The sequence below is a fragment of the Barbatula barbatula genome (assembly GCF_947034865.1).
Source record: "Barbatula barbatula genome assembly, chromosome: 10".
Classification (NCBI taxonomy): domain Eukaryota; kingdom Metazoa; phylum Chordata; class Actinopteri; order Cypriniformes; family Nemacheilidae; genus Barbatula; species Barbatula barbatula.
The window spans coordinates 24,379,141-24,405,792 of record NC_136773.1 but is presented as its reverse complement, the minus strand read 5'-3'; the positions used below and the strand labels follow the sequence as shown (position 1 = coordinate 24,405,792).

Here is a 26,652-nt window from a genome sequence, read left to right as displayed (position 1 = left end):
TGTCACACCGGGTTACAACGGCAACAAAATGCGTAACACTTTTTGGCCGAAGGGGAGCAAACAGGCCTGTAATGGGACCATCCGCAGAGGTGATGGGTGATAAAGAATTAAACACTGACATTATGCATGAGGGAATTGTGTGCTCTCTTATACTGTAAATGCATCAAGAAAAAGAAAGCAGCTAAAAACTAATTTCCAAGTTTATTTTTTCAATGGTTTTTCATTGACCTGACACTGAAATCATGGCACAAACACACAAACAATATGTTCCAGGTACACACGAGAGCGTAGGGTGGCGTCCCGACTCCTGCTATTGTGAATGACAACAGACTTGCAGATGTATAAAAAACACTTTCGTCAATCAATATGACATTTCCTAAAGAAACACACTTTTATTCACCAAAGAGGAATTCAATTGACTAAGAATTACAGTGAAAACATGTTACAAATGATTTTTTTTCTATGCTTTAAAATGTGAAGAGACATTTCTCAGTAATGAAAATGGGGCTTAACTATTACAACTAAAACCGATCTTTAAAGGATATGACATTTTAAGAAATCATTAGCTGGTTTTGGCTGTATTTTGACCAGAAAAATGCTTCGTTGATGAACAGATCAAGCATTCATTTATAAAAAAAAAATGTAATGACCCAAACTTTAGATCGGCAGTATATATGCAAATAAAATGCACATATGTCTTAAAATATTTACACTTTTGAGAAAACTAACTGAAATATACGGCTATAAAAATACCTGCTCATAAAGGGTAAAAAATTTATATATAGGAAATATTTATATATATATATATAATGAAATTCATGATATGAAGTCATAGAAATACAGTAAATACGTCTATGATGATCTTCTAGGAGGAGGTAGAAACTCTTGTCTTTAATGGTCATGGGGGGATGTGGGTGGGGGGGCTCTGTCTGCTTCACTGGAGTCACTACAACAGCCGGCCACAGATGCAGTTGTTATTGAGATCACTGAGGTTTCTTGTCATTAATACGTTCATTGGATTCATTTTCTAAAGCCCTGACATGCACAGCGCTATCAAACTGCCGCTGGAGCTCAACGTTGAGCTCAATAAAAACTGCGTCTTTCTGGCGGGCTAGAGGAAGTAAGACTGGAGAGTTCCGCGCCGACGGACGTCCGTCGTCCAGCAGTGAAATCCTCCGCCCAGTGAGTTAGCGTGTCGGATGCTGACCTTAATAGTCTTAATGCCTGCAGGAGAGGGAGTACGAGAATGTAAAAAAAGCTTGTTTCATCGGACCGGAGCCCCAACGCTAAAAACAGCACTCTCACCGAGATTTTCAAACATTTTCTGGATGCTCGACTCATTAGCGTCCACCATGACACGCTTCTCGTCCAGCATCAAAACATTCATTGAGAGCCACTTGGACGACATCCACAACGGATGATCTGAGATGAAGACATTTGACAGAGATTTCAATCAAATGAACAACAGCGAGAAACTCAATGAATCGGGTGTGTGAAGCTGTTTTACAAACCATCTGGAATAAGAGGAGTTGGAGGGGTGACCACAGTCCACCCGGCCTTCTTAAACATGTCTATCTGCAGAAGAAGTTCATGACAGGCGAGTGTGAGAGAGCTGCACTTCCTGCACATCAACAGCAGGTGTCAGCAGAGTTCACGTGAGCAATAACTAACCTGCCGGCACGGTCGATCTGGGTTAGACAGCACCAGGCCTGGTCCGATGATGTTGAATGTGGCGTCGATGTGCATGGGGTTGGGGTCTTTGAAGGAGACGATGTGGATCTTGTAGGTAGGGGCAAGATGACGCCTCATCCACTCGATGCCCATGTAGTTTGTAACCTGTAATCAGCACACGTGTCACATGTCAAGGCAGCTGTGATCAGAAAACACAGCGTCTATCAGAGGCCAAAGCGTCACCTGACTCCTCTGTACGAAAATATCAGTGCCGGCTCGGATGAAGTCTGCAGCGTCGAAACACGGCTCGAATTCTGTGGTGACGAAATTCCCCTGAGCAGCCAGCTTGTGTCTGTCCTCCACTGTACGAATGGGATATTCCTACACATGGATATAAAGTGTTAGGTCTCTTAGTAAAGGACACCGACACCCCACCTGAGGGCGCTACAGACACTCACATTGAAAAGAAGCCACACCAATCAAGCACAGAACATAAATCTGCACAATCGGTTTACACATGTGTGTGTGTGTGTGTGTCACCTGATCGTAAAGCTCGTCGGCCATGGTGGGTTTGGGTGCCGTGGTCCACTTGGCTCCCCGCCTGAAGTAGTCTTTAATGAGGGGCCGATAGGCGCGGTACTCGAAGAAGCGAGCCCTCCAGGCCATCGGTGCCTCGATGATCTCATTCCCCACCACCATCAGGATATCTCTGGGCATGGCCGCGTACATGCCTGTGAAAAATAAAGGGCATGATCCAGTAAACACGAACGGTGATGATGGATGTCTGAGCGCTCAGGTACCTGTGGAGGTAAAGTCTGGGGTTTTGTATTCAAACGACCAGTCGATGGGTTCCGGTCTGGTCACAGTAACACCCTCGTGACGCAGAATATTGCACATTTCCTCGATTTCAGCAACTGCTTTCTTCACGTGGTCCTTCGGGAATGTCTGTCCGCCGTATTTCTGGTAGAAGGGCCAGTATTTCTCATAGGTGTTGGCCTGCGGACGCACACGACAACGCAGCTTTTAAACGACAGGTACCTGAGAGTCTGCACTAGACCTACTACAGTATTCATTCAAGGGTCACATTAATACAAAGGTTAACCCGGGGGGTTATTATAGCACGTGTGTGTGTGTGTGTTAGATAGTTTCATTGACACAGGTCGGGTGTTTTAAGAGCTCATTTACTGTACTGTCCGTGGCTCCGTTGAGGGTCAGTGAGACATGTGCGTTTGTACCTTGACCTCCACTGTAAACGGGGGGACTCGGGCGTTCTCAGCTCGCCCCACGATCACCTCCTCGAGCGGGTCCCACTCGTTATAGGCGCACACGGGGCACTCCTCGGGCGCGTGCTCAGTAACGGGCTCGTCCACGGTGAGCGGCAGCTGCGCGGCGGCAGAGCTCGAGGTGCTGCGGAACGCGCGCTGCACCCATCCCGACAGAGCGCGACCCACCTGCGCGAGACGCAAAAATCAATACTGAGATCACATCTGCAAACCCGACGTGCACGAGCGCATGCTGGTGGATGAACAACGTGTAGTTCACTGGGAAACGTAACTATGGTTTTTGATATTTTACTTTTGAAACTAAAGAGTGACAATTCATACAATCACAGATAACAAAACCATAGATAACATTATAACCGGTTTAAGTATAGTAACCATGTTTTTTATTTCCAGTCAAAACCAGGCTTGTGTCGTGTGACAGGAGAGCTCAGTTTGAACCTCAGACGTCATTGCGCAAATCGCACCCTGACTCGTTGAATTGATCAAAACGAGCCGAAAGAAAAGTAAACAGAGAGAGAGAGAGAGAGAGAGAGAGATAAAGAGTGTCACGTCGCCACGCGCCTATTGCACAAAAACACGTCGAGCTGCACCACATGAGGTCTGATGATGATCGGATCAGATTGATTCTTGCAGTGCTCCCCAGAGTCAAAGTGGGACACAGCTGAGCTGTCAATCATATACCACATGACCTGTCACTGCGAGCCAGCTCGACGTTTCCACGAATATCGTTTACATTACAAGTATACATTAAAGAGCTTATCCGTTAACTCCACAGCAAACATCACTTATGGGGGGATTTCTTCTAGAATACTTGTGTTATTCACGTGGATCGCATTAATAGGGAATTAGAATTGCACCGCGCACGTCACTGGATATAAAGCGGTATATTCACCATAGCGCCGATGAGATGTGCGGCTTCAGCTCCGCGGCTTCCTCCTCTCAGGCATCTGACACGCAACATGTTGTTCTGGTTCGAGGCAGAAATTCGGACACATGCAGCACTTCTGATCCGGGAGAGTTAGAGACGCGCCGCGGAGACGCGCTTTTATAGCTGGCAGGGGTCGTAGGCGTGAAATTCCTGAAACAACGTGAGCGGGGAAGATCCTGACAGAAGCACATTCTTATCACGGATCGAAATGACGCAACGGGTGCGCATGTTTCTCCAAACGCGCTCAATGGCGGAGTGCTGTCATTACTGTAGCTGTGCTTTCGTCCAAATAAACACATGCACGACAAAAGAATCCGCAAACTACACTGAAAGACTTTCATTTCACAACATGAAAATAGTCTTGAGCTACGTGTCCGCAACCAACATGCGCATTTCTCCTCCTTAAAAGCGTATCATGTGTTTCCAGAACCAATTAAACAAACTGCAGATTTATCCAAATGTGCATTTTAGGACGGGACGATGCATATAGAAGATTGAACATCACCCTATTGACTACACAAGTGTTTCACAAACCTGCTGCTTATCATTCAGTCAGTGAATGGGTCAATTCAATACTCACCCTGTTCATTTATTAAAAGCCGTAAAGTAAAAGCATGAACAAACAAAAATAAACCAATGAAATACACAGAGCACAACATAGCAGCTGATCATTGAACATGGTTAAATTAAACCGTTTACAATAGCAGGCGTCCAGATTACAGGCCACGTTTTATTACAGGAAACTAAAAGACACATTTGATAAGCTTTCCTGTATCTCAGTATTAAGAGCATTGTGTTATCAACACAAGGTTGTGTGTTGGATCTCAGGCGATTGCAGATACCTGTGTTTAAATGTATAGGACAATGCAATGTAAGTCACTTTGGATAAAAGCATCTGCCAAATGCATAAATGTAAATTTATTTTACAAATGTTTCATACATTACAGGTTAACTGTAAATGACAAGTCATTTTGCCTTCTAAAGTAAGTTTCAGGCAATAAAGCGGTGCATTACACACCCTGTTCCTCTGCTTATCACTGCTCCATTGAGAGAAACAGATGAGCTCCTCAGGTCGACAATAAGAACCCTCAAAGTACAGTACGACTTTCCAATAATACAAATACATCTCGTGCCTAAACACACAAGGAATGCTGCGAGTCAGAACTGAAGTCACAGTGTGTTTTGAAAGCGAGAGGTCATGGAGTTTTATTTATCAGCTACACTGTAGAAAATCCAACTTGCCGAGTGTTCTCTCTACAAAGATAAATATATCATTTTTAGTTAAAGGAGTCAAATGATTGTTTTGCATATACTGAACAAAATTGGCCTAACCGTGTTTCTAACAAGGATTGTTTTGTTGACTGGACTTAGATTCTAAAGTTTTTGGCCAAAATGCATCAGAAAGCTTACCCAACTTACAAAACGGAGTATTTAATAATGCAAGAGTTTGAAAGTTCCCAAGATGCATTGCAGCATGTTCAATTCTGTATTTCTTGTTTGTTTTTCTTTTAAAGATTAGTGTTTTAGTTCTTGCTGGCTTAATTTATGCTTAAATATGAGTGTTACTGTTAGTTATCTGAGTTTCTTCAATGAGAGATGGTTTTGGATTGTTATCATGGTTGAGGTTTGTTTGTTCAACGTGAAGTGTACATACATTACATAACATTAAAATCTGTATGAACGCATTCAACACAAACTGTCACACAGGCACTTGATCAAAGTTTTGGCCTGTTTGAGGCAGATAACATGTGCAATTGTAGTAAAAGTCAAATAAATTAGTTTATTTTTAAATAATCAACCTATTCCCTATTTATATTCAGTTGACAAAAAATATTTGTTTAAACTTGAGTATTTATGTTTTGACAACTTGTTTTATTGACAAAATATTTTGAGGTGTGTGGACTTCAGACCACGTTTGTTGAGAACTCATATATTTGCATGTGATCTGTTGCCTTATTTTTTGAAGTTTTGTCAACTTCTTTTTTACAGTGTGTAGTAAAACAGCTGTTATCATCAGAAGCTGATATCAATGCTTGTCTTGACACAACTGCTCGTTCTGCAAATTATGCAACATTTCTGTGAACCTGCACCGAGTTCTGGCACTAAAACAACACTTTCTTTAAAAAGACCGAGCAAAACTATATGATGTTTGAGGGTCGGGCCGTAACATTCATTGTCAGATTTTGAAAAGACAGCGAGTTTGGGATATTTTGTGTGCTGATACGTTTCTGCACTATTAGATTTGAGCAGGTCAAACCCTAATAAGCCTGCAAGTTATTACCACACAATAAATCAAGTTTTCTGAAGGAAACACCAGCGCAATGCGGTGCATGTAGACGTTTATCCTATTCACAGATGAAAATCTACAAAACAATGTCGGAATGGATGTTTTGTGTGATACGTGTGGAGAGCAGGTCAACCAGTGCAAGGTTGAAATGATGTGTTGTGCAACATAGTTAAGCAACTTGAGCCACCGGCCGAGCCAAAGCTGATCTACACTGTAAAAAATTCTGCCGTAATTTGACGGTAAAATACTGGCAGCAGGGTTTCCAGCTGCGGACCGTTATTTTACGGTTTCACTCATTTACGGCTTTCTGTAAATTAACGGTAAAATCCTGGCAGCAGGGTTTCCAGCTGCGAACCGTAATTTTACGGTTTCACTCATTTACGGCTTTCTGTAAATTAACGGTAAAATCCTGGCAGCAGGGTTTCCAGCTGCGAACCGTAATTTTACGGTTTCACTCATTTACGGCTTTCTGTAAATTAACGGTAAAGTACTGGCAATATGGTTTCCAGCTGCGTACCATCATTTTACAGTTTTATTAAATAGCATATTTTCAGTAAAATACTAGCAGCAGAGTTTCTGAATGAATGCTTTTTATTTAAATAAATTAAACAACAGACTGGCAAAGATGAGAAGAGGAACCATAAAATTACCAAACAGATATGTTGTGCATAAAGAACCCAGTCTATAGACATATTTAAACAGATACAAATTTATTATTATTTCTCCATAAACAGATACTGTGCAAAAAGAACAGTCTATAGACATATTATCTAAACTTCTTAAACAATAGAAAACATTGTATTATTAAACCTTGAATGGGCAAAGAACTTTCCACCATCTGTGACCAACTTCACACGCTGGTAGTCTGAAAGATAGGAAAAAAAACTTTAAGCAGAGTATCTATAGAAGGTATCTCTAACCCTACTCTTGGAAAGCTACAGTCTCGCCACGGTGTTTAAAATGAATGATATGTGCACTGTGTGTCGATGGTCACGTCAAACAAGTTGCCCCAAAAATAACTCAGACTTGTTGCATGATGATGCTCTGCTCGTGTAACTTGTGAATTTTCGTGTAACAGCCACGACTATGCTGATCCATGAGAAAGACAATGGAGCTCAAAATTATAAAAACGCGGTGTTCAGCAACACAGAGTACATTACTTAATAAAACGGCCTGCTTTTATAACAGAATGCAATTCAGAAGAGAGGCAACCTTTGGATTAACTGATGAATATTTTTACTCACCACCTTGCCGGTCTTCTTGGAGACCTTTCCTCTGCAGGTATTGGAGACTCGTTCTGGTTTAATTCCAATGAAGCGTCTAGGTTCAACAAATTTTCACAGAATACAACAACCATTTGTTAATCATTCTGATTGAAGAATTTATATACACTAAACAGTGAAAGGATGGAAAACTCTTAGAGGTCGTACCTTTGAAGAAATTCTTAAGTGCAACAAGCCTCCTCCTGATACTGCAGATGGAAGATGTACACTCAATAATACGGCCCTCTAGACTAAGCATCCATCTTACAGCATTTGCCTGCCCTCCAATGTCTAAAATGAAAAAAAAAAAAAACATTTACATTATAATTTCAATGAACTGCCTTTGAGATTGCTTCATTTGAACAACCGGTTACCGGTGACACTAACCGAGCATAATCAGACGAGGACTGGCAGGTAGAATGAGTGTCTTCTCAACATCAGATGAAGATGCAGTAACCTGTAGAGAAAACACAATACATGGAAAAACATCAAAAAATAACTTCAATACAGAAATTTGAATAAATTACTAGTGGAAAGAAAATGCATAAAACAAGTCCATCTTCATGTTCCTGAAAACGGGACCGCTGAAGATTGATAAGCAGGTGGGCCATCTCTGTGTTATCCGTCTGGGACAGAACAGTCTTCATTCCTCCCGTCTCTAATGTGTGATTTAAGGTGCTTATAAAAGGTCCTTCAGAGTTTACACCTGACTTGACACAAAAAAAACATTAGATGTTAATTCAAATAAGGTCACTGACACAGATCGGATAACAGTGAGTTACTTATTGCAAACAGGCACAATTAAACCTGACATGAGAAACATGCATATGTCTCAGAAATGCAGGTGTAGTACTACATATGTGTCCACAAAGCTTGCAAAAAAACATTGCTTATCTTTAACACCAAGAAACAGCACAAGTCTGAATTTCATTCATTTATATCTGGAGGGATTTAACGTTACCTCAGGTAATAGTCACTTTACGGCAATTTACCAAGTCTTCTTGGTCTAGCTAACGTACAAAAGCATACCACACATGTAATATATTGCGCTAACACACACAAAACTGTATTTTTTACTTTATTTGAAGTTATTAAGTAAATTATTATGTTATATATCGACGTTGTACTGCACGCTCTTATCGCCAATTTAACGAAGCAAACCACCAGTCTACTGTACCGTATTTGCAACAGAACGTGTGTGTGGAGACACAAAACTCATTTAATAATCAAACTTGAATCCCATGAATTTCTTCAGACGAGACTTGAAATGAAATGTATGCAGCTACGAAAACCGCGAGGTGTCACACTGACTAGAATTCATTCAGCAGGTCCAACACTGACTCTTGTGCTGCGGAGTAAGAACCCGAGCGGCGGGGGAGGGGAGAGCAACTAGACTGGTTTAGTTCCCATGATCGACTACCTTGTAAATAGCTTCAATTTGAGATTGAATCTGTAACGTTTCTACTACAACTTTTAGTCAAGGAGTGTCGTTGAATTATCTAACAGTTTCCCCCTTCCGCACCGCTTCTGATGCTCGTCAGTGGTGGCCATTTGAGAACTCTCTGGTTTGTGTGTCAGTCTAGGTAATTCGCGCCACGCAGCTCAGTCAAAATATATAAGTTTCGAAGCGCAATATAATAAAATAATAGATAAATACAAATAAAAACACTTACCTTGACAGTGTCTTGGAAGATATGGCCGTCTCCTGGCGTACTCGTGTTCTTGTGGACTTGTAAAAACGTCATCCGTAAATTAGCTAACGTTAGTTGCGCAAGTAACGTGTTGTCATCGAGCCAAGAGCTTCAAAATATGACTGTTTTGTGTAACAAAATGTAGTTTTGAGAGTTGTTTAGACGAGAATGTATGTGTATAAAGTTCAGATCTGCTGTCGTTTAATAAAGATAGCGTCTATTAAAAAATTTGCTCCAACTGTTTCGGACAAGTGAGTCGATTTCAGTTATGCACCCCGCCCAACGCAGCCTCACCTCGGCAAGTCTTTCTGAAAATCACCGCTGGCTGTGATGTCTCTGTAAAAGGGTGTATTTTTTATGAATACATTCTGAGTTATCATACCCGTTAGCCTTTCTCTTCATAACTTTATTTCTATATCATCGACTGTATTTGTCTGAAGATCATCGATAGGCCTACTTTAAGGTTGAGTAAAACATGGGGCCATTTTGTTTCACCCCTGAAAAAACCCTTTAAATAGGGGATTTAATTATGTTATCCCTTTAATTATTTGTCCATGGGGAAATTGTTTTAACTGAGGGCAAAGTTAAATTGTACAACTTGTATATTTCTTACTGTGCAAACTTATTTTACTTTGTAATAAAGGATTGTGTAAATTTTCACAGTAATGTTTTGAATTACTCTGTTTAAATGTAAATCCAGACTAAATAAAGATTAACTCTGATTGCCTTTGTTTGCTATACAGCTCTTTACGGTTAAATTCCGTAAACAGATTTACGGTTGAATGTTCTAATTTTACTAGCGAGTAATTAATTTACAGATCAATGGCTGTAAATTAACATTATTAAACCGTTTTTTAAAAGAACAGTATTTTGCCGTTAAAATTGGCCGTATTTTTACGGTAATATTTTACAGTGTACCAGCACCAGAACTAAACCCTTTTTTAGCTGGTGTTCTGTCACATTTTCCTACAGAAGCGCAAAAATGTATATAATCTAAACCAAATCGACAAAATAAACCAGTATTTTACATTGCAAAATACCCTGTCAGACTGTCCTTCACAATTTGACAGACAAAGAATTATTTAAAACTACACTAACCTTTTCTCTTCTCTCAACAGGTATTGTTCTGATTTCTGTTGAAACTAGTAACTTTGTATTATTGCTCTTGTATGACATGTCGCTTATTGCTCGCTGAACTCTCTGTAAGTGGCTTTGGATAAAAGTGTCTGCTAAATGACTCAATGTAAACGTCCTACAAGTGTCATTATTCCGCTATCATGTCATGTTTATTTCTTGGTCTTGCAGCAGAGTCATGGCATAGCCTTAGGTTTTGTGTGAGAAAGACATGGCTCTGTTTAGATTTTGACTTGCCATGTGCTTTCTCGTGTCCCGTCGGTGTTCCCCGCCCTTTTGTCTCGTTAGCCTTCCCATTAGTGTTTCAGTACCCACACCTGCCCCTTAGTAATTATCCTGTGTTTGTTCCCTGTGTATCCTGTGTAACATTGATGTGGGAAAACCTGTTAGGACAATCTGACACCATCAATCGATCACCTGCAAACCCACAAGTTCAAAGTTCACCCAAAGATGAACATTCTTTGATGATTTACTCTTATCTGTATAAATGTCTTTGTTGTGTTTAACCCGATGGAAGATATTTGTAAGAATGTCAGTGAGCAAACAGATCGCATCCCCATTGACTCCCACTGTGACAGTGAATGAGATCTGTTTGGTTTCTAACATTAAACATCTTTCTTTGCGTTCATCACAACCAAGACATTTATACACGTTTAGATCAAGCTGAGAGAGAGCAAATGATGACAGAATGAGTGTTCATCCCTTCAATACTCTTTTCATAACAAAGACCCGTGAAAGGATGAAATGTGAGAAATGTTAACAGTGTTTAAAGCTGCTTTGAGTTTATAATCACATTCGAGTCGCTCCGCCTTCATGAAGACCAACATCAAGATGTTCTTTCGGTCACTTCACTTCGCCATCATCTCTCCTCTCGTTCTCAAGCGGATTTATTCTTTTGATTTGTTGCGGGTTTTACTCACGTTTGTTTCCCGCAGGAGGCGACGGACAGATTCTTACAGCAGGTCCAAACGCGACCGGTCAAAATGTTCGTCGAGAGCAAAAGTTACTCGTTTAAAGACGCGGACAGAGAATGCAATAAAATAGCGAACGCGATCTGAGACCCGGAGACACGACACTTCTGATGATGCTCAACGAGCCCGCGTTCATCTTCTGCTGGCTAAACTCGGCTGCGCATGCGCGCTGCTCCACAGCAGCATCAGAGCCAGAAGTTTGATCTCGAGCTTCAGATGCTGCAACGGCGCGACTCGGGTCCTGATGAGGAACAAACAATCACACGCCTCCTCTGAAACATTCTCGCTGTGAGTTCATTCAAGCATTTCTCACATAACCCCGTTTAACAAACACTCGAGTTTCTGTTGTGTGACTGTGAGCAGTGCTCGGATTGAAGGGGGGCTGGGGGGGTCCGGGACACCCCATAAAAAGTACCAAATGGACCTCAGATATTTATATTCGAGTTAAAATGATCATGACAAATGTGATTTCATTCATGCAATGGATATGGTAAATTCATTATTTACAATCATTAATTAAGTTTGTTTATAGGCTAGTTGTCATTGTCTAAAGATCTCGAAGAGCAGGACATCGTTGACATGACTGCTTGATTGGCGTCGCTTCAGTTCGCTTCACATGTGTACATGCAGCTGCTGTGTTGTGTGTGTTGTGTTGTTGTTGTTGTTGTGGGTGTCAGAGTTGCAGGCTGTCGTTGAGGAGGTGGGTGAAGACCTGCAGCAGGACGGTGTGATGATGTTCATCATGAGTGACGCGATCACATCATCATGTGTGAAGAGTCTGAGCAGACGTGTGCTTGAATCCTCAGACGCAGACGTTCCTCACACATACAGAACAAACGTGTCCTTCACATCGCCTGCGGTCTACATATACACATCTGGAACCACAGGTAACACACACACAGATTCAGCAGACGCTTCATCTTACAGAGAAGATAAAGGAAACAATAAAACACAAACACTGATGGATATGTGTGTCAGAATATTTCGATATTACACTTTAAAATTCATATATTCTGGTTGTGTAAGCTCTGATTTGGCTGAACTGTCCCTATAGGAAAGGCAACAGGAGTGATGATGATGATGATGAAGAATAAAGGCAGCGGTGGAAATGCTGTGTGTGTGTTTCAGGTCTTCCTAAAGCCGCTGTGATCAATCAAACACGTCTTCTCGCCGCTCTGGCGTCTAATGCTGTCACAGAGCGTGATGTCATCTACGTGACTCTTCCTCTCTGTCACACTGCAGGCTTCCTCATCGGCTTCATGGGTTCTGTGGAGAACGGTACATCATCACAACCTGATTGACATTAGAGTGAAACGCCGCACACTACACAATAACACACGTCGCTCATATTCAGGCTCAACTATCATTTTGCGTCGCAAGTTTTCTGCGTGTCAGTTCTGGGACGAGTGTCGGACACATGACGTGACGGTGATTCAGTATATCGTAGCGGTTCTTCGCTATCTCTGTAACACACCGAGGTACATCACATCACACCACATCTGTTCTGCAACATTAGATTTCATTCACATATACAGTCAAGTGGAGACAATTGTTTATTAAAAAGCTGTTGTGTGAAGAGTAAATAATGATTTCTGTGATGTGAATTATTATCAATCAGATAAAACATCCTCACCCGTATCACCCTTAGGGATCTGTTTTATAAAGTGAATTGTGTTGAAAGTAAAACACTGAGGACATTTTGAGTTGAGGTTGTTGCAGGGGTCATGGAGTGTGTGTGTGTGTGTGCGTGTGTGTGCGTGCGTGCACTCTCTGAAAACTGACCCCAGCACAGCTGGTTCTTATAAATAACTTGAAGTGTCGCTCTTCTAATGTCTCTTCAGTCTTTACACTCACGGGGGTTTTCAGTCAAACGTCTGATTTTTATTTCAGCGCTGGAATGTCAATCATTGAAACAGGATGCTGAAAGAGCACATGAGTCCCACGTGATCAGCCCTCCAGCCAATGAGAGAGCCGGGCGCTGATCTCAGAATAGCCGCTGCTCTTTATTTGGAGTAAAGCTTCATGAGTGAATGAAACTGATCTCTTGAACGCATTATGACATACTGTATGTGGAGCAGATGACATTTAATGATGTGATTTCAGGTTACGCCCAAGCGTGAACTCCAGGCCGCTCTGTTTGTCTTTCAGAGACTCGAGGATAAAGAACACGGTGTGCGTTTGACCACTGGCAATGGGCTTCGTGCAGATGTGTGGAGGACATTTCTCTGGCGATTTGGGAATATTGAAGTGCGGGAGTTCTACACCTCCACTGAGGGAAACGTGGGTTTTGTGGACTACGCCGGACGGATCGGAGCTGTTGGACGCGTCAGCTACCTTCACAAAGTAAGGCTGTGTTACCAGAGTCACGTGACAGGGCGGTACAATTAAAGGCTCTTTAATACGTGCGCGTGTATTTCTCAGAAACTCTTCCCGTACAGCCTCGTTAAATATGACAGAGCGAGACGAGACGCCAGAGGCATGTGTGTGGAGGTGCCTAAAGGTCAGAGGTCACGAGACATCATGAATCCCAGCCACCACACTAAAACACTACATCTTGTGTTGTGTATTACAGAGATGGTATATTTGTAAACAGTGACGTGAGCGTGAGCGTGTGTTTGCATGGCAAACGGGTCTGAACAGAATTCGCTCTGTTTGTGGGATATGCTCAAAACGAGCGTCAAACTGAGAAGAAGAGGTTACGTGATGTTTTCAAGACCGGTGACATGTATTTCAACAGTGGAGATTTTGTGAAAATTGATCTGAACGATTTCATCTACTTCCAGGATCGTGTCGGAGACACATTCAGGTTGGCTTTCTATGACAGATCAGAGTTGATGTGATTGATGGTTTTGTTCATACTGTGATGATTGTGATTCTGTGTTCAGGTAGAAGGGAGAGAGCGTTTCCACCACCGAGGTCTCAGACATCAGGAGGAGTGGAGGAGGTGAATGTTTAAGGAGTGAGAGTTCCAGGTTTGGCCATTGGCTGTATATTTCTGCAGGTGTGATGTCACTGACACGCTGCTTGTGTTCCGGTCATGAAGGACGCGTCGGAATGGCTGCGGTGAAAATCAGGGATGGAATGGAGTTTGAACCCACCAGAATGTTTAATCACGTCTGTGGTTTCTTGCCTACTTACGCAAGACCTCGGTTTATACGAATTCAGGTAAAATGAATCTCATGAGGAGAGCATGTACATGTGTCTAATGTCCTGGGTGATGATATTATGGGATGTTTCTCTGTAGAGTTCTATGGAAGTGACGTGCACATTTAAACAGATCAAGTTGAACTGGTGGAAGCCGGATTTATCCCCGCCGTGAGCAGATCTTGCAGATCTTGTCCAACAGCATCAGACTTGAACTAGTTTGAGTTAGTATCATCAATACCTTCATGTGTCAATGACACACTGTTACTATTGTTGTTATTTAGCTGAGCTGTCATTGTAATTGTTTGGGTGAAAAAATGAAGAAAAGTCCATTGATCAAGTGCATAAATAAACGTGTTTCCTTATCTCACCCTGATTTAGATTTGTTTTTATTTAATTTAATTTGATGAGACAGATTAAATACTTCATATACTGTAGGTACTGTACAGAGATGTTGACAGAGAGATAAAGGTTATAGATTGCTGCTTTAATATTTTTACACAACTTTTTTGTTTATGTTTTTATTGATTATTTAGGAGGCATAATAATAACAACTTGTTATTGTTTGTGATTGAAATCGTTTTACGTTCATCAGAATGCCTTACTCTGCAAAACTCTTAATAAAGAGTGTTTTTATAATGTAAAAACCTGATAAATGTTGCACTCTTCTGTTTGCTCCTTGTTGATTTGTATATTTTCCTCATGAACCTTGGATCAAATAAATGCTGTAGCCTATAAGGCTTTATATGGCTATATATTTGGGGACACAAATCATTTTTGTCAGTCAGCTGCTCTTTCTCAGTGCTGTTTGGGCTTCTTCGTTCCTTTGTTTGTTTTGTTTCTTTACATCGCGAGACTGATGAATGATCACTCATTTGCAGTCCTCTGCCAAAAAGCCAAAAAGCAAAAAGTCGATCTTTGAACGCTGTACGGTACATGTGCACGTTACTCGCGCTGCAGCAGGAACAGATGAAATGCCGGAGGATAAACTATTATTATGTCTTTGATTCATTTATTTACATCCACAGAGGTTTTACAGACGTGATAAATACAAATCATATTCATAATTTACCACTACTGTGGTTCTCTATAAACTGACAGGTCAAAAGTAAAGTCTGTGCTCAGAAACAATAATAATAATAAAACACTTCAAGACAAGACAAACATGAACTCGGTAAAGTATTTTTAAACGTTTGTCTGAAAATTAATGCATGTGTATAAATAAAGACATAAATGTGTGTGTGATGTGTGAGTGTGTTGTTGTTGTCAGTATGCGTGTTATTTGGTGGGCAGCGGGCGGCTGTCAGTTAAAGGGAAGCATTTGAAGCAGCTCACCCGGCTGGTGACCCAGCCTCTCTTAAAGGGGTGATAGAGCTGCTGCATGCCACACTGCGCCCACACCTGCGAAAGACTCGGAACGCTGTGGAACTTCAGCAAGCGCTTCTGCGCCCGTTGTTGGGAGCGCGCCGGCCGCTCTGGGATCTGCTGGGGGGAGCCCGAGGGCAGGGCCTCATTGGGCGGGTTGCCGCGATCAGGTCTGGCGGGCGGGAGCTCGGCGCTGCAGCTCAGAGAACGGATGGCTCGTCTCTGTCCCTGCCGCACCAGGCGCTCGTCGATCATGGGCTCCAGACGCATTCTGCTCAGCTCAGTATGGATGCTCATAAGGACCTCCTCCTGCTCCCCCTCAGCGTTCTCCTCGTAGCTGTCACCATCAGAGATCAGGCTGGGCTCTCGTGTGAGGCCACGGGTCTGCAGCACCTCTCTGGCCGTCTGCTGTATGAGCTTCCAGTCCCTCTCGATGTCCTTAGCGCTGGTGAACTGAGACGTGACCGTGAAGCGAATGATGAGTTTGTTTCCGATGGCGGCGGGAATCAGAAATATCTGCCCGGATTTTGTCAGTTCTCTCAGCAACTCCTGCGTCGGGCTGTTCCCTGCCTGTGGAGAACACAAGCACTTTTCACTTCAGTGTCGCCCGACAAAACAAGCAACATAGCATGAGGTCCGCCCCGTCTGCAGTCAAGCCGCACACAAACACTTTTCCATGTGAAAGTCAAAAAAAATTATTTAAGATTATCATTAATAATCTAATAGCGGCTGAAATTATGTAGAGTCGCTGCGTCCTTTGGAAAGACGGGATCTAAGAGAACAGAACATGGGGAGGGCGAAGGCATGGGTACAGAACATGAAAGTGTTGTTTCTCGCTCACCCTTAAACAGAAAACGACGAGGCCGAGGTGACGCTGAGCTGGAATCTGGAAGTTTGTGTCACTCCTGACCAGAGACTCGAAGAGCTTTGCCATCTCCACACCCTGATATCACAGGAATCACATCATCACAAAACACATCGAGAAAAATTTCAGATTTAAATTCTTTCAAGTTAGTCCGTTGACGTCCATGAAGGCAACTCTTACGTGTCTTATGTGAGCCTGCAGGTTCTTCAGTCCAAACGAACGCATCACAAACCACAACTTCAGTGAACGAAAGCGTCGACTCAAAGAAATCTGCCAGTGCTGCAGAAACCACAAGATGAACGTAAACGAACAACAGTGGAACGCAGACCAACAGACTGAGGCGTGACCTTTTGAAATGTGTTTGTACCATAAAGTCTGTTGTGTCAGAGTTGTCATGTCTCAGGTAAAGCGGGTCCACGGTAAACGTCTGTTGAAGCTTCAGTTTATTTTTAACCCTGCAGACGTTAATGAACATCTCTCACGTCAACACACAAACATACAAATCAACATGAAACTCTGCTTTTACATGTTGGCTGGATGGAGAAAGAGAGAAAGACAGAAAGAAAGAGAGTACCGTGATTCAACACAATTAGAATGTGTATGAGGCAAAGGAACTGATTTCAAACAACGTAAATTATGTTTGAGAAGTCATTCAAGCCGTGGGGGGTTTTCAAGGCAGAAAGAATAAAAAATCATCAGCATCTCTCACCAAAACGCTGTGCAGTCGAAATGAACCATCATCCACTTGGACGGGTTGAAGACGAATGAGTCTGCAAACTGGATTCCATTGATGAAGTAGCGTAGCTCAGGACACAGAAGAGCTGAACCTGCATACGCCGCATCCACATGCAGCCAGAGACCTTCACGCGCACCTGAACACACAACACAACTTCATACAACACTCACAAAAACAACACAATAGTGTTCTTCAGTACTGGGAATGAAGTCTTCATGAAATCCTGAAACACACTTACACACTGGACCCAGTTCATCCAGACGATCAAATGAACACACACCTGTGGAGCCGAGCGTCGCACACAGCTGCACAACACACACACACACACACACACACACTGGTGTTACGAATCAAACATGTCAGCAGAATGAAATCAACCGAATGTGAATCTGAGAGCGAGAGAGAGACCATGACAGGTATGAGGCCTTTCTTTCTGTCTTCCTCAATGGCACGCTGAAGAGTTTCTCCACGCAAAGCAAATGCCTCATCTGTCTCCAGAAATCTGATCTTCACCAGAGAGATCAGACCTGCTTTCTCCACCGATGAATGAGCCTGAATATAACAAATACAACAAATATTGATGATTTTTGAAATAAATCACATTCATGTGAAGGGTGACAGTCACACACCTGATCTGATGCGTATGCGATGAGTTTAGAGTTCAGAACAGACTCGTCTGTGTCAGCGTGACATGATTCACTTTTCATCTGCAGGATTCTGTCTTTCCTGGCAGCCAGAAGAGCCACGAGAGTACACTCACTGACCGTACTCTACAACACACACACACACACGATCAAACTCAATACTCACACACTCACTGACCGTACTCTACAACACACACACACACACACACACACACGATCAAACTCAATACTCACACACTCACTGACCGTACTCTACAACACACACACACACACGATCAAACTCAATACTCACACACTCACTGACCGTACTCTACAACACACACACACACACACACACACACGATCAAACTCAATACTCACACACTCACTGACCGTACTCTACAACACACACACACACACGATCAAACTCAATACTCACACACTCACTGACCGTACTCTACAACACACACACACACACACGATCAAACTCAATACTCACACACTCACTGACCGTACTCTACAACACACACACACACACACACACGATCAAACTCAATACTCACACACTCACTGACCGTACTCTACAACACACACACTCACACACACGATCAAACTCAATACTCACACACTCACTGACTGTACTCTACAACACACACACACACACGATCAAACTCAATACTCACACACTCACTGACCGTACTCTACAACACACACACACACACACACACGATCAAACTCAATACTCACACACTCACTGACCGTACTCTACAACACACACACACACGATCAAACTCAATACTCACACACTCACTGACTGTACTCTACAACACACACACACACACGATCAAACTCAATACTCACACACTCACTGACCGTACTCTACAACACACACACACACACACACACACGATCAAACTCAATACTCACACACTCACTGACCGTACTCTACAACACACACACACACACACACACACACACGATCAAACTCAATACTCACACACTCACTGACCGTACTCTACAACACACACACACACACACACACACACACACACACGATCAAACTCAATACTCACACACTCACTGACCGTACTCTACAACACACACACACACACGATCAAACTCAATACTCACACACTCACTGACCGTACTCTACAACACACACACACACACACACACACACGATCAAACTCAATACTCACACACTCACTGACCGTACTCTACAACACACACACACACACACACGATCAAACTCAATACTCACACACTCACTGACCGTACTCTACAACACACACACACACACATGATCAAACTCAATACTCACACACTCACTGACCGTACTCTACAACACACACACACACACACACATGATCAAACTCAATACTCACACACTCACTGACCGTACTCTACAACACACACACACACACACACACACACACACGATCAAACTCAATACTCACACACTCACTGACCGTACTCTACAACACACACACACACACACGATCAAACTCAATACTCACACACTCACTGACCGTACTCTACAACACACACACACACACACACGATCAAACTCAATACTCACACACTCACTGACCGTACTCTACAACACACACACACACACACACGATCAAACTCAATACTCACACACTCACTGACCGTACTCTACAACACACACACACACACACACACGATCAAACTCAATACTCACACACTCACTGACCGTACTCTACAACACACACACACACGATCAAACTCAATACTCACACACTCACTGACCGTACTCTACAACACACACACACACACACGATCAAACTCAATACTCACACACTCACTGACCGTACTCTACAACACACACACACACGATCAAACTCAATACTCACACACTCACTGACTGTACTCTACAACACACACACACACGATCAAACTCAATACTCACACACTCACTGACCGTACTCTACAACACACACACACACACACACGATCAAACTCAATACTCACACACTCACTGACCGTACTCTACAACACACACACACACACACACGATCAAACTCAATACTCACACACTCACTGACCGTACTCTACAACACACACACACACACACACGATCAAACTCAATACTCACACACTCACTGACCGTACTCTACAACACACACACACACAATCAAACTCAATACTCACACACTCACTGACCGTACTCTACAACACACACACACACACACACACACACGATCAAACTCAATACTCACACACTCACTGACCGTACTCTACAACACACACACACACACACACACGATCAAACTCAATACTCACACACTCACTGACCGTACTCTACAACACACACACACACAATCAAACTCAATACTCACACACTCACTGACCGTACTCTACAACACACACACACACACACGATCAAACTCAATACTCACACACTCACTGACCGTACTCTACAACACACACACACACACACACACACACGATCAAACTCAATACTCACACACTCACTGACCGTACTCTACAACACACACACACACACACACACACACACGATCAAACTCAATACTCACACACTCACTGACCGTACTCTACAACACACACACACACGATCAAACTCAATACTCACACACTCACTGACCGTACTCTACAACACACACACACACACACGATCAAACTCAATACTCACACACTCACTGACCGTACTCTACAACACACACACACACGATCAAACTCAATACTCACACACTCACTGACTGTACTCTACAACACACACACACACACACACGATCAAACTCAATACTCACACACTCACTGACCGTACTCTACAACACACACACACACACACACGATCAAACTCAATACTCACACACTCACTGACTGTACTCTACAACACACACACACACACACGATCAAACTCAATACTCACACACTCACTGACCGTACTCTACAACACACACACACACACACACGATCAAACTCAATACTCACACACTCACTGACTGTACTCTACAACACACACACACACGATCAAACTCAATACTCACACACTCACTGACCGTACTCTACAACACACACACACACACACACGATCAAACTCAATACTCACACACTCACTGACCGTACTCTACAACACACAAACACACACACACGATCAAACTCAATACTCACACACTCACTGACCGTACTCTACAACACACACACACACACACGATCAAACTCAATACTCACACACTCACTGACCGTACTCTACAACACACACACACACACACACGATCAAACTCAATACTCACACACTCACTGACCGTACTCTACAACACACACACTCACACACACATGATCAAACTCAATACTCACACACTCACTGACCGTACTCTACAACACACACACTCATGCTGATTTAGTTTCCAGTGTGTGTTGTGTGTATACCTGCAGTATTCCTCCTCCGGTGCTCTGTGGATGATGGTGTAGATAGTGATCTGGTAAGCCCAGTGCTTTACACAACCAGTCCAACACACACATCTCAAGCTCAGTGCACGCTGGACTCGAAGCCTACACAACACAAACATTCAACACCTCTCAACACTACAGGCTGACAGAGGACGCTTGATGTCTTCATGTTTTGTTTTTAATACCCAGGTGAAGCCGAGACAGTTAATAGCATCTGCAAGCATGTCACCCAACAGAGACGGCCATGAGTTCAGCGCTGGAAAATAGGCATGCATGTGAGGACTCTGCCAATGCACCACCTACAACACACACACACACACACACACACACATAAAATTACTTCACATATACAATCAGATAGTCAGACACACACGCACACAACATTACTTCATATAAACAATCAGATAGAGTCAGACACACACGCACACAACATTACTTCATATAAACAATCAGATAGATTCAGACACACACGCACACAACATTACTTCATATATACAATCAGATAGTCAGACACACACGCACACAACATTACTTCATATAAACAATCAGATAGATTCAGACACACACGCACACAACATTACTTCATATAAACAATCAGATAGAGTCAGACACACACGCACACAACATTACTTCATATATACAATCAGATAGTCAGACACACACGCACACAACATTACTTCATATAAACAATCAGATAGAGTCAGACACACACGCACACAACATTACTTCATATAAACAATCAGATAGTCAGACACACACGCACACAACATTACTTCATATAAACAATCAGATAGAGTCAGACACACACGCACACAACATTACTTCATATAAACAATCAGATAGAGTCAGACACACACGCACACAACATTACTTCATATAAACAATCAGATAGAGTCAGACACACACGCACACAACATTACTTCATATATACAATCAGATAGAGTCAGACACACACGCACACAACATTACTTCATATAAACAATCAGATAGAGTCAGACACACACGCACACAACATTACTTCATATAAACAATCAGATAGTCAGACACACACGCACACAACATTACTTAATATATACAATCAGAGTCAGACAGACAGACACACACACACACAACATTACTTCATATAAACAATCAGATAGAGTCAGACACACACGCACACAACATTACTTCATATAAACAATCAGATAGAGTCAGACACACACGCACACAACATTACTTCATATAAACAATCAGATAGAGTCAGACACACACGCACACAACATTACTTCATATAAACAATCAGATAGAGTCAGACACACACGCACACAACATTACTTCATATAAACAATCAGATAGAGTCAGACACACACGCACACAACATTACTTCATATAAACAATCAGATAGAGTCAGACACACACGCACACAACATTACTTCATATAAACAATCAGATAGAGTCAGACACACACGCACACAACATTACTTCATATAAACAATCAGATAGTCAGACACACACGCACACAACATTACTTAATATATACAATCAGAGTCAGACAGACAGACACACAAACACACACACAGACACAGACAGACAGACAGACCAACAGACAGACAGACAAACCCAAACACACAGACAGTCACACACACACACACAGACAGAAAGACAGACACACACACACACAACATTACTTCATATAAACAATCAGATAGAGTCAGACACACACGCACACAACATTACTTCATATAAACAATCAGATAGAGTCAGACACACACGCACACAACATTACTTAATATATACAATCAGAGTCAGACAGACAGACACACAAACACACACACAGACAGACAGACAGACCAACAGACAGACAGACAAACCCAAACACACAGACAGTCACACACACACACACACAGACAGAAAGACAGACACACACACACACAACATTACTTCATATAAACAATCAGATAGAGTCAGACACACACGCACACAACATTACTTCATATATACAATCAGAGTCAGACAGACAGACACACAAACACACAGACATACAAACACAGACAGACAGACAGACCAACAGACAGACAGACAAACCCAAACACACAGACAGTCACACACACACAGACAGAAAGACAGACACACACACACACACACACACAGACAGAAAGACACACACACACACACAGACACACACAGACATACCCAGACACACACACACAGACATACCCACACACACACACACACACACACACACATACCCCCCCCCCCCACACACACACACACATAAAATTACTTCCCATATACAATCAGATAGAGTAAGACACACACGCACACACCATTACTTCATATAAACAATCAGATAGAGTCAGACACACACGCACACAACATTACTTCATATAAACAATCAGATAGAGTCAGACACACACGCACACAACATTACTTCATATAAACAATCAGATAGAGTCAGACACACACGCACACAACATTACTTCATATATACAATCAGAGTCAGACAGACAGACAGACAAACCCAAACACACAGACAGTCACACACACACACACACACAGACAGAAAGACAGACACACACACACACACACACACACACAGACACACACAGACATACCCACACACACACACACACACACACACATACCCCCCCCCCCCACACACACACACACACACATAAAATTACTTCACATATACAATCAGATAGTCAGACACACACGCACACAACATTACTTCATATAAACAATCAGATAGAGTCAGACACACACGCACACAACATTACTTCATATAAACAATCAGATAGATTCAGACACACACGCACACAACATTACTTCATATATACAATCAGATAGTCAGACACACACGCACACAACATTACTTCATATAAACAATCAGATAGATTCAGACACACACGCACACAACATTACTTCATATAAACAATCAGATAGAGTCAGACACACACGCACACAACATTACTTCATATATACAATCAGATAGTCAGACACACACGCACACAACATTACTTCATATAAACAATCAGATAGAGTCAGACACACACGCACACAACATTACTTCATATAAACAATCAGATAGAGTCAGACACACACGCACACAACATTACTTCATATATACAATCAGATAGAGTCAGACACACACGCACACAACATTACTTCATATAAACAATCAGATAGAGTCAGACACACACGCACACAACATTACTTCATATAAACAATCAGATAGTCAGACACACACACACACAACATTACTTAATATATACAATCAGAGTCAGACAGACAGACACACACACACACAACATTACTTCATATAAACAATCAGATAGAGTCAGACACACACGCACACAACATTACTTCATATAAACAATCAGATAGAGTCAGACACACACGCACACAACATTACTTCATATAAACAATCAGATAGAGTCAGACACACACGCACACAACATTACTTCATATAAACAATCAGATAGAGTCAGACACACACGCACACAACATTACTTCATATAAACAATCAGATAGAGTCAGACACACACGCACACAACATTACTTCATATAAACAATCAGATAGAGTCAGACACACACGCACACAACATTACTTCATATAAACAATCAGATAGAGTCAGACACACACGCACACAACATTACTTCATATAAACAATCAGATAGTCAGACACACACGCACACAACATTACTTAATATATACAATCAGAGTCAGACAGACAGACACACAAACACACACACAGACACAGACAGACAGACAGACCAACAGACAGACAGACAAACCCAAACACACAGACAGTCACACACACACACACAGACAGAAAGACAGACACACACACACACAACATTACTTCATATAAACAATCAGATAGAGTCAGACACACACGCACACAACATTACTTAATATATACAATCAGATAGAGTCAGACACACACGCACACAACATTACTTCATATAAACAATCAGATAGAGTCAGACACACACGCACACAACATTACTTAATATATACAATCAGAGTCAGACAGACAGACACACAAACACACACACAGACAGACAGACAGACCAACAGACAGACAGACAAACCCAAACACACAGACAGTCACACACACACACACACAGACAGAAAGACAGACACACACACACACAACATTACTTCATATAAACAATCAGATAGAGTCAGACACACACGCACACAACATTACTTCATATATACAATCAGAGTCAGACAGACAGACACACAAACACACAGACATACAAACACAGACAGACAGACAGACCAACAGACAGACAGACAAACCCAAACACACAGACAGTCACACACACACAGACAGAAAGACAGACACACACACACACACACAGACAGAAAGACACACACACACACACAGACACACACAGACATACCCAGACACACACACACAGACATACCCACACACACACACACACACACACACACATACCCCCCCCCCCCACACACACACACACATAAAATTACTTCCCATATACAATCAGATAGAGTAAGACACACACGCACACAACATTACTTCATATAAACAATCAGATAGAGTCAGACACACACGCACACACCATTACTTCATATAAACAATCAGATAGAGTCAGACACACACGCACACAACATTACTTCATATAAACAATCAGATAGAGTCAGACACACACGCACACAACATTACTTCATATAAACAATCAGATAGAGTCAGACACACACGCACACAACATTACTTCATATATACAATCAGAGTCAGACAGACAGACAGACAAACCCAAACACACAGACAGTCACACACACACACACACACAGACAGAAAGACAGACACACACACACACACACACACACACAGACACACACAGACATACCCACACACACACACACACACACACACATACCCCCCCCCCCCCACACACACACACACACACATAAAATTACTTCACATATACAATCAGATAGAGTCAGACACACACGCACACAACATTACTTCATATAAACAATCAGATAGAGTCAGACACACACGCACACAACATTACTTCACATATACAATCAGATAGAGTCAGACACACACGCACACAACATTACTTCATATAAACAATCAGATAGTCAGACACACACGCACACAACATTACTTCATATAAACAATCAGATAGAGTCAGACACACACGCACACAACATTACTTCATATAAACAATCAGATAGAGTCAGACACACACGCACACAACATTACTTCATATATACAATCAGGTAGAGTCA

At 42.2% G+C, this 26,652-nt stretch overlaps 2 protein-coding genes and 1 pseudogene across 3 annotated transcripts in view; 1 reads left to right on the top strand and 2 right to left on the bottom strand.

The window, feature by feature from the left end:
* Positions 1–219: 219 nt before the first annotated feature.
* gatm (glycine amidinotransferase (L-arginine:glycine amidinotransferase)) lies at positions 220–4,647 on the bottom strand. The gene is made up of 9 exons (XM_079465516.1): positions 3,847–4,647; positions 2,907–3,122; positions 2,472–2,667; positions 2,212–2,402; positions 1,915–2,052; positions 1,672–1,836; positions 1,512–1,575; positions 1,306–1,422; positions 220–1,224 (listed from the first exon to the last, which is right to left on the bottom strand). Exons 1-9 carry the CDS (start codon positions 3,913–3,915, stop codon positions 1,112–1,114), a joined length of 1,269 nt encoding a protein of 422 aa, XP_079321642.1. The 5' UTR covers positions 3,916–4,647; the 3' UTR covers positions 220–1,111.
* Positions 4,648–9,270: 4,623 nt separating this feature from the next.
* LOC306899654 (long-chain fatty acid transport protein 2-like) lies at positions 9,271–14,347 on the top strand (annotated as a pseudogene). Its single transcript, XR_013788339.1, has 7 exons — positions 9,271–12,114; positions 12,356–12,766; positions 13,331–13,570; positions 13,649–13,727; positions 13,868–14,033; positions 14,113–14,171; positions 14,271–14,347. The product of XR_013788339.1 is annotated as a long-chain fatty acid transport protein 2-like (transcript).
* Positions 14,348–15,368: 1,021 nt separating this feature from the next.
* Positions 15,369–26,652, bottom strand: part of hdc (histidine decarboxylase) — a 15,344-nt gene continuing 4,060 nt past the window's right edge. Inside the window, exons 3-12 of the mRNA XM_079465380.1 lie at positions 21,584–21,697; positions 21,378–21,500; positions 17,967–18,107; positions 17,746–17,889; positions 17,576–17,642; positions 17,311–17,473; positions 16,969–17,056; positions 16,782–16,880; positions 16,578–16,679; positions 15,369–16,306 (exon numbers count right to left, since the gene is read on the bottom strand). Coding sequence (XP_079321506.1) covers positions 15,650–16,306; positions 16,578–16,679; positions 16,782–16,880; positions 16,969–17,056; positions 17,311–17,473; positions 17,576–17,642; positions 17,746–17,889; positions 17,967–18,107; positions 21,378–21,500; positions 21,584–21,697 — 1,698 coding nt within the window. The 3' untranslated portion in view covers positions 15,369–15,649. The remainder of the gene's footprint in view (positions 16,307–16,577; positions 16,680–16,781; positions 16,881–16,968; positions 17,057–17,310; positions 17,474–17,575; positions 17,643–17,745; positions 17,890–17,966; positions 18,108–21,377; positions 21,501–21,583; positions 21,698–26,652) is intronic.

Excerpts from the sequence above, each read along its gene's own strand:
- gatm (XM_079465516.1), bottom strand. The coding sequence starts at position 3,915 with ATGTTGCGTGTCAGATGCCTGAGAGGAGGAAGCCGCGGAGCTGAAGCC. Across the intron at positions 2,668-2,906 it reads CGTTTACAGTGGAGGTCAAG|GCCAACACCTATGAGAAATA; the intron begins GTACAAACGCAC and ends GTGCGTCCGCAG. Across the intron at positions 1,423-1,511 it reads AACTCCTCTTATTCCAGATG|ATCATCCGTTGTGGATGTCG; the intron begins GTTTGTAAAACA and ends TCTTCATCTCAG.